The 10,623-nt window shown below is 53.6% G+C and overlaps 1 protein-coding gene across 1 annotated transcript; it reads left to right on the top strand.

Annotated features, from left to right (window-relative positions):
• The first annotated feature begins 548 nt into the window (after nucleotides 1-548).
• On the top strand, nucleotides 549-6,618 carry LOC142923710 (prefoldin subunit 1-like). The gene is made up of 4 exons (XM_076064685.1): nucleotides 549-694; nucleotides 1,599-1,765; nucleotides 4,481-4,565; nucleotides 5,170-6,618. The coding sequence occupies exons 1-4, from the start codon at nucleotides 659-661 to the stop codon at nucleotides 5,251-5,253; spliced, it is 372 nt and encodes a 123-aa protein (XP_075920800.1). The 5' UTR covers nucleotides 549-658; the 3' UTR covers nucleotides 5,254-6,618.
• The last annotated feature ends 4,005 nt before the right edge of the window (nucleotides 6,619-10,623 follow it).

Below are 10,623 nucleotides of genomic sequence, written 5' to 3'. Positions count from 1 at the left end.
ACGTGACTTTACCGAAAGAACCAAGAATATGAATCACTGCGTTCACGAATGCTTTAAATCAAAACCTCCCATCTTGGTAAGTTCAAATTCCCTCTTCCACCCACCCACCCACCTACAGGCGTCCATCTTGGTAAGGTCAAATCCCCCCTCCCACCCCAACCACTGCCGACCATCTTGGTAAGGTCAAATTCGCCCACTCACCACAAGCGACCACCTTGGTGAGTGCTGCGGTCACGAAAACTTCAAATCTATCTTCGTGAGGTCACGTTCGCCCACGCGGGCGTCCATCTTGATAAGGTCAAATTCGCCCTTCCCACGCAATCACAGGCGTCCATCTTGGTCAGGTCAAATTTCCCCTCCCACCCACCCACCACGGGCTTCCATCTTGGTAAGGTCAAATTTTTCACCCCCACCCACCCACCACGGGCTTCCATCTTGTGAATGCGTGCCGAGTAGTGGAAATGTTTTTTTGATTTATGTTAATTTATGCCGAGACGGGGAGATCCGCCTTAAATTATGTTAATGCTCGCCGAACCGCGGCAAAACCGATACTGAATCAACCCGGACGCGGTCAATTTATGTAAATTTATGTTAATGAGTCGGGCCTGCGTCTATTTTATGTTAAACTTATGCTAATGTTTGCGTGAAGGACTCAGCGATGGCGGCCCTACCGGTTGACGAGGAGCTTCAGAAGGTGAAGGCGGTTTCAAAGTTTGCCGCGAATCCATCCTCGATGTTGTCAATGTTGTTGTCGATGTTGTTGTCGATGTTGTTGCTGATGCACAAATGGACAACAAAGGGGGTTTTGTTGCGTTGCCGAGGGGAATTCGCGGCGCTCGCTCAGGCCCCAGGCTTTTACCGGCGTCGCCTGAATCCGCCGCGGGGATCGGAGCGAGGGTCCCCGCCGTGGCGGCCAGGCCGAGGCGGAGGCTCCGCGGCCTCCACCACCACCACCACCACTCTCATTGTATCTCTGTGTCTCTGTGTCTCTGTCTGTCTCTGTGTCTCTCTGTGTCTGTCTCTCTGTGTCTCTGTCTCACTCTGTCTGTGTCTCTGTCTGTGTCTCTCTCTGTCTGTGTCTCTCTCTCTGTGTCTCTGTGTGTCTGTGTCTCTGTCTGTGTCTCTCTGTCTCTGTGTCTCTCTGTGTCTGTCTCTCTGTGTCTCTGTCTCACTCTGTCTGTGTCTCTGTCTGTGTGTCTCTCTGTCTGTGTCTCTGTCTCTCTCAGTGTCTGTCTGTCTGTGTCTCTCTGTCTGTCTCTGTGTCTCTCTGTGTCTGTCTCTCTGTGTCTCTGTCTCACTCTGTCTGTGTCTCTGTCTGTGTCTCTGTCTGTGTGTCTCTCTGTCTGTGTCTCTGTCTCTCTCAGTGTCTGTCTGTCTGTGTCTCTCTGTCTGTCTCTGTGTCTCTCTGTGTCTGTCTCTCTGTGTCTCTGTCTCACTCTGTCTGTGTCTCTGTCTGTGTCTCTGTCTGTGTGTCTCTCTGTCTGTGTGTCTGTCTCTCTCAGTGTCTGTCTGTGTCTCTCTCTGTGTTTCTCTCTGTCTCTCAGTGTCTGTGTCTCAGTCTGTCTCACACTCTCCCTGTCTCTCTGTCTCTCTCGTAGGCGTTTGTGGAGCTGCAGGCCACGGCTCTGAGCACACAGCAACAGGTGCGTCAGTGTGAGGCTCAGCATGAGGCCCTGCTGCGAGTCCACAAGCGAGCTACCCTCACCCAGGCCGAACTGGGAGCGTTGCCGGCAGACTCGCGAGCCTACCAGCCCGTGGGGCGTGTGTGAGGACACTCACCCACACACTCACCCAGATACTCACCCAGACACTCACTCACTCACTCACCCACTCACCCACACACCCACACACTCACCCAGAGACTCACCCACTCACTCACCCACACACTCACCCAGACACTCACCCAGAGACTCACCCAGAGACTCACCCAGACACTCACCCAGACACTCACCCAGACACTCACTCACTCACCCAGACACTCACCCAGACACTCACCTACACACTCACCCAGACACTCACCCAGACACTCACCCAGACACTCACCCACACACCCAGACACTCACTCACTCACCCAGTCACTCACCCAGACACTCACCTACACACTCACCCAGACACTCACCCACACACTCACCCAGATACTCACTCACCCACTCACTCACCCACTCACCCACACACCCACACACTCACCCAGAGACTCACCCACTCACTCACCCACACACTCACCCAGACACTCACCCAGAGACTCACCCAGACACTCACCCAGACACTCGCTCACTCAGTCACTCACTCACTCACCCACACACCCACACACTCACCCAGTCACTCACTCAGTCACTCACCCAGATACTCACCCAGATACTCACCCACTCACTCACACACACACTCAGTCACTCACTCACCCAGAGACTCACCCAGTCACTCACCCAGACACTCACTCACTCACCCAGACACTCACCCAGACACTCACCCAGACACTCACCCAGAGACTCACCCAGAGACTCACCTACACACTCACCCAGACACTCACCCAGACTCTCACCCCGACACTCACCCAGAGACTCACCCACACACTCACCTACACACTCACCCAGACACTCACCCAGATACTCACCTACACACTCATACACTCACTCACTCACCCAGATACTCACCTAGTCACTCACCCACACACCCAGTCACTCACCCAGTCACTCACTCACGTCACTCACTCACTCACACACTCACCCACCCAGTCACCCAGTCACTCACCCAGAGACTCACCCAGAGACTCACTCACTCACTCAGTCACTCACTCACCCACCCACCCAGTCACTCACGCACCCACACACTCACCCAGTCACTCACTCACACACTCACTCACCCAGTCACTCACTCACCCAGTCACTCACTCACCCAGTCACTCACTCACCCAGTCACTCACTCACACACTCACTCACCCAGACACTCACCCACTCACTCACCACTCACTCACCCACTCACCCAGTCACTCACCCACTCGCTCACCCAGTCACCTAGACACTCACCCACTCACTCACACACTCACTCACCCAGTCACTCACTCACACACCACTCACCCAGTCACTCACCCAGTCACTCACTCACTCACCCACCACTCACCCACTCACTCACTCACCCACACACCACTCACCCAGACACTCACTCACTCACCATTCACTCACTCACCCAGTCACTCACTCACCCACACACTCACCCACCCAGTCACCCAGTCACTCACCCAGAGACTCACCCAGAGACTCACTCACTCACTCAGTCACTCACTCACCCAGACACTCACCCAAACACTCACCCACCCACCCAGTCACTCACGCACCCACACACTCACCCAGTCACTCACTCACACACTCACTCACCCAGTCACTCACTCACCCAGTCACTCACTCACCCAGTCACTCACTCACACAGTCACTCACTCACCCAGACACTCACCCACTCACTCACCACTCACTCACCCACTCACTCACCCACTCACCCAGTCACCCAGTCACTCACCCAGTCACTCACTCACACACCACTCACCCAGTCACTCACCCAGTCACTCACTCACCCACCACTCACTCACTCACTCACCCACACACCACTCACCCAGACACTCACTCACTCACTCACCATTCACTCACTCACCCAGTCACTCACTCACCCACACACTCACCCACCACTCACCCACTCACTCACTCACCCACTCACCACTCACCCACTCACTCACCCACTCACCCACTCACCCACCCACCCACTCACTCACCCACACACTCACCCACACACTCACCCACCCACACACACACCCACACACTCACCCACACACTCACCCACCCACACACACACTCACCCACTCACCCACACACTCACCCAGACACTCACCCCGCTACTCACACACTCACCCACCACTCACCCACACACACACTCACTCACTCACTCACCCACACACTCACCCACCCACCCACCCACTCACCCACTCACCCACACACTCACCCACACACTCACCCGCCCACTCACCCGCCCACTCACTCACTCACCCACTCACCCACCCACCCACCCACTCACTCACTCACTCACCCACTCACCCACCCACCCACTCACCCACTCACCCACCCACTCACTCACCCACTCACCCACTCACCCACCCACCCACTCACCCACTCACCCGCCCACTCACCCGCCCACTCACCCACCCACTCACTCACCCACCCACTCACTCACCCACCCACCCACCCACTCACTCACCCACTCACCCACCCACCCACTCACTCACCCACTCACCCACCCACCCACCCACTCACCCACCCACCCACCCACTCACTCACCCACCCACTCACCCACTCACCCACTCACCCACTCACCCACTCACCCACTCACCCACTCACCCACCCACTCACTCACTCACCCACCCACCCACCCACTCACCCACCCACTCACTCACCCACTCACTCACTCACCCACTCACTCACTCACCCACCCACCCCAGGTTCGTGCTCCAGACTCAGCACTATCTGCTGGACTCTCTCGCGGAGAAAGCTTCCACATCGTCACTCAAGATGAAGGATCTGGAGGTGGGCCCGGTGCCAGGCTAGGTGCACCAACATCAACAACATCAACAACATCACCATCACCATCACCACCACCATCACCACCACCACCATTATCACCACCATCATCATCACCACCATCACCACCATCACCATCATCACCACCACCATCACCACCATCATCACCACCATCACCACCACCATCACCACCATCACCATCACCGCCATCACCACCACCACCACCATCATCACCATCATCACCACCATCACCACCACCACCATCACCACCATCACTACCATCATCACCACCACCATCACCACCACCATCATCACCACCACCATCATCACCACCACCATCATCACCATCATCACCACCATCACCATCACCACCATCATCACCACCACCATCACCATCATCACCACCACCACCATCATCACCACCACCACCACCATCATCACCACCATCACCATCACCACCATCACCACCATCATCACCATCACCACCACCATCATCACCATCACCACCACCATCATCATCACCATCACCACCATCATCATCACCATCAACACCATCACCACCACCATCACCACCATCGCCACCACCATCACTGTCTTTGTGTTTGATCAGAACAAGAAATTTTACTTGGAGAAGAATCTGAAAGAGGCGGAAGACAACATCAGGGAGATGTTGGTGTCAAGACGTTCTCACTGATAACACTCACCACTACTCACCATTACACTCACCATTATACTCACCACTACTCACCATTATACTCACCACTACTCACCACTCACCATTACTCACCACTCACCATTACACTCACCACTCACTCACCACTCACTCACCACTACACTCACCACTAGTCACCACTACACTCACCATCACTCACTGATAACACTCACCACTACTCACCATTATACTCACCATTATACTCACCACTACACTCACCACTCACCATTATACTCACCATTACTCACCATTACACTCACCATTATACTCACCACTACACTCACCACTCACCATTATACTCACCCTTACTCACCACTCCTCACCACTAGTCACCACTACACTCACCACTAGTCACCACTACTCACCATTACACTCACCACTCACCATTACTCACCACTACTCACCACTACACTCACCACTCACCATTACTCACCACTACACTCACCACTCACCATTATACTCACCACTCACTCACCATTACTACTCACTAGTCACCATTACTCACCATTATACTCACCATCACTCACCACTACACACTGATAACACTCACCACTACACACTGATAACACTCACCACTACTCACCACTACACTCACCATTACTCACCACTACTCACCACTACACACTGATATCACTCACCACTCACCATTACTCACCACTACTCCCCACTCCTCACCACTACTCACTACTACACTCACCATTACTACTCACCATCACTCACCACTACACTCACCATTACTCACCACTCCTCACCACTAGACTCACCACTAGACTCACCACTAGACTCACCACTAGACTCACCACTAGACTCACCACTACTCACCACACTCACCACTACTCACCACTCCTCACCACTACACTCACTACTCACCACTACACTCACCCACCCACTCACCCACCCACTCACGACTACACTCACCACCACACACTCACCCACCCACTCACCTCTACACTCACCACTACTCTCACTCACCACCCAGACACTCACCACTCACTACTACACTCACCACCACACTCACCCACTCACCACCACACTCACCCACGCACACACTGACCGACTCACCCACCCACTCACCACCACACTCACCCACTCACCTCTACACTCACCACCCAGACACTCACCACTCACTACTACACTCACCACCACACTCACCCACTCACCACCACACTCACCCACCCACACACTGACCGACTCACCCACCCACTCACCACCACACTCACCCACTCACCTCTACACTCACCACCCAGACACTCACCACTAACTCACCACTCACCACTACACTCAACATCCACTCACCACCCTTCAATTCCACTGTGTTATTATTTAATAAACCATCAACTCTGTAAACGTGTCTCTTAAATTACTCACCCACACTCACCACCACACTCACCCATTCACTCACTCACCACCACCACACTCACCACTACACTCACCCATTCACTCACTCACCACCACACTCACTCACCCACACACTCACCACCACACTCACCCATTCACTCACCACCACCACACTCACCACTACACTCACCCATTCACTCACCACCACACCCACTCACTCACTCACCCATACACTCACCACCACTATACAGAGACCCATAGACTCACCACCACACAGAGACCCATAGACTCACCACTACACAGAAACCCATAGACTCACCACCACACAGAGACCCATAGACTCACCACCACCACACAGACCCATAGACTCACCACTACACAGAGACCCATAGACCCACCACCACCACACAGAGACCCATAGACTCACCACCACACAGAGACCCATAGACTCACCACCACCACTACACAGAGACCCATAGACTCACTACTACACAGAGACCCATAGACTCACTACTACACAGAGACCCACAGACTCACCACTACACAGAGACCCATAGACTCACCACCACCACACAGACCCATAGACTCACCACTACACAGAGACCCATAGACCCACCACCACCACACAGAGACCCATAGACTCACCACCACTACACAGAGACCCATAGACTCACCACTACACAGAGACCCATAGACTCACCACCACCACCACACAGAGACCCATAGACTCACCACCACCACACAGAGACCCATAGACTCACCACCACTACACAAAGACCCATAGACTCACCACTACACAGAGACCCATAGACTCACCACCACACAGAGACCCATAGACTCACCACCACTACACAGAGACCCATAGACTCACCACTACACAGAGACCCATAGACTCACCACCACACAGAGACCCATAGACTCACCACCACTACACAGAGACCCATAGACTCACCACTACACAGAGACCCATAGACTCACCACCACTACACAGAGACCCATAGACTCACCACTACACAGAGACACATAGACTCACCACTACACAGAGACCCATAGACTCACCACTACACAGAGACCCATAGACTCACCACTACACAGAGACCCATAGACTCACCACCACACAGAGACCCACAGACTCACCACTACATAGAGACCCATAGACTCACCACCACACAGAGACCCACAGACTCACCACTACATAGAGACCCATAGACTCACCACCACACAGAGACCCATAGACTCACCACCACACAGAGACCCATAGACTCACCACTACACAGAGACCCATAGACTCACCACCACACAGAGACCCATAGACTCACCACTACACAGAGACCCATAGACTCACCACCACTACACAGAGACCCATAGACTCACCACCACACAGAGACCCATAGACTCACCACCACACAGAGACCCATAGACTCACCACCACACAGAGACCCATAGACTCACCACTACACAGAGACCCATAGACTCACCACCACACAGAGACCCATAGACTCACCACCACACAGAGACCCATAGACTCACCACCACACAGAGACCCATAGACTCACCACCACACAGAGACCCATAGACTCGCCACCACCACTACACAGAGACCCATAGACTCACCACTACACAGAGACCCATAGACTCACCACCACCACACAGAGACCCATAGACTCACCACTACACAGAGACCCATAGACTCACCACCACACAGAGACCGATAGACTCACCACTACACAGAGACCCATAGACTCACCACTACACAGAGACCCATAGACTCACCACCACTACACAGAGACCCATAGACTCACCACCACCACCACACAGAGACCCATAGACTCACCACCACCACTACACAGAGACCCATAGACTCACCACTACACAGAGACCCATAGACTCACCACCACTACACAGAGACCCATAGACTCACCACCACCACCACCACACAGACCCATAGACTCACCACCACCACTACACAGAGACCCATAGACTCACCACCACACAGACCCATAGACTCACCACCACCACTACACAGAGACCCACAGACTCACCACTACACAGAGACCCATAGACTCACCACCACCACACAGACCCATAGACTCACCACTACACAGAGACCCATAGACCCACCACCACCACACAGAGACCCATAGACTCACCACCACACAGAGACCCATAGACTCACCACCACTACACAGAGACCCATAGACTCACCACCACTACACAGAGACCCATAGACTCACCACTACACAGAGACCCATAGACTCACCACCACACAGAGACCCATAGACTCACCACCACACAGAGACCCATAGACTCACCACCACACAGAGACCCATAGACTCACCACCACACAGAGACCCATAGACTCACCACTACACAGAGACCCATAGACTCACCACCACACAGAGCCCCATAGACTCACCACTACACAGAGACCCATAGACTCACCACTACACAGAGACCCATAGACTCACCACCACTACACAGAGACCCATAGACTCACCACCACTACACAGAGACCCATAGACTCACCACCACACAGAGACCCATAGACTCACCACCACACAGAGACTCATAGACTCACCACTACACAGAGACTCAGACTCACCACCACACAGAGACCCATAGACTCACCACTACACAGACCCATAGACTCACCACTACACAGAGACCCATAGACTCACCACTACACAGAGACTCATAGACTCACCACCACACAGAGACCCATAGACTCACCACCACACAGAGACCCATAGACTCACCACCACACAGAGACCCATAGACTCACCACCACACAGAGACCCATAGACTCACCACCACTACACAGAGACCCATAGACTCACCACTACACAAAGACCCATAGACTCACCACTACACAGAGACCCATAGACTCACCACTACACAGACCCATAGACTCACCACCACACAGAGACCCATAGACTCACCACTACACAGAGACCCATAGACTCACCACTACACAGAGACCCATAGACTCACCACCACACAGAGACCCATAGACTCACCACCACCACCACACAGAGACCCATAGACTCACCACCACCACCACACAGACCCATAGACTCACACAGAGACCCATAGACTCACCACCACATCACAGAGACCCATAGACTCACCACCACCACACAGAGACACAGACTCACCACCACACACAGAGACCCATAGACTCACCACCACACACAGAGACCCATAGACTCACCATCACTACACAGAGACCCATAGACTCACCACTACACAGAGACCCATAGACTCACCACCACTACACAGAGACCCATAGACTCACCACCACCACTACACAGAGACCCATAGACTCACCACTACACAGAGACCCATAGACTCACCACTACACAGAGACCCATAGACTCACCACTACACAGAGACCCATAGACTCACCACTACACAGAGACTCAGACTCACCACCACACAGAGACCCATAGACTCACCACTACACAGAGACCCATAGACTCACCACCACACAGAGACCCATAGACTCACCACCACACAGAGACTCATAGACTCACCACCACACAGAGACCCATAGACTCACCACCACTACACAGAGACCCATAGACTCACCACCACTACACAGAGACCCATAGACTCACCACCACTACACAGAGACCCATAGACTCACCACCACTACACAGAGACCCATAGACTCACCACCACTACACAGAGACCCATAGACTCACCACCACTACACAGACCCATAGACTCACCACCACTACACAGACCCATAGACTCACCACCACTACACAGAGACCCATAGACTCACCACCACTACACAGAGACCCATAGACTCACCACCACTACACAGAGACCCATAGACTCACCACCACTACACAGAGACCCATAGACTCACCACTACACAGAGACCCATAGACTCACCACCACACAGAGCCCCATAGACTCACCACCACACAGAGCCCCATAGACTCACCACCACACAGAGACCCATAGACTCACCACTACACAGAGACCCATAGACTCACCACCACCACA

Source organism: Petromyzon marinus, unplaced genomic scaffold, assembly GCF_048934315.1.
Source record: "Petromyzon marinus isolate PM22_M1 ecotype Great Lakes invasive population unplaced genomic scaffold, UKy_Petmar_22M1.pri1.0 PM_Scaffold_598, whole genome shotgun sequence".
In the NCBI taxonomy this organism is placed as follows: Eukaryota; Metazoa; Chordata; class Hyperoartia; order Petromyzontiformes; family Petromyzontidae; genus Petromyzon; species Petromyzon marinus.
The sequence above is the reverse complement of the archived record's forward strand: the minus strand, read 5'-3'. Positions and strand labels throughout refer to the sequence as shown.

What these genes read in the sequence shown, in the direction of transcription:
- LOC142923710 (XM_076064685.1), top strand. Translation starts at nt 659, where the DNA reads ATGGCGGCCCTACCGGTTGACGAGGAGCTTCAGAAG. An exon ending in TTGACGAGGAGCTTCAGAAG is followed by an intron (nt 695 to 1,598) that starts GTGAAGGCGGTT and finishes TCTCTCTCGTAG; the next exon opens with GCGTTTGTGGAGCTGCAGGC. An exon ending in TACCAGCCCGTGGGGCGTGT is followed by an intron (nt 1,766 to 4,480) that starts GTGAGGACACTC and finishes CACCCACCCCAG; the next exon opens with GTTCGTGCTCCAGACTCAGC.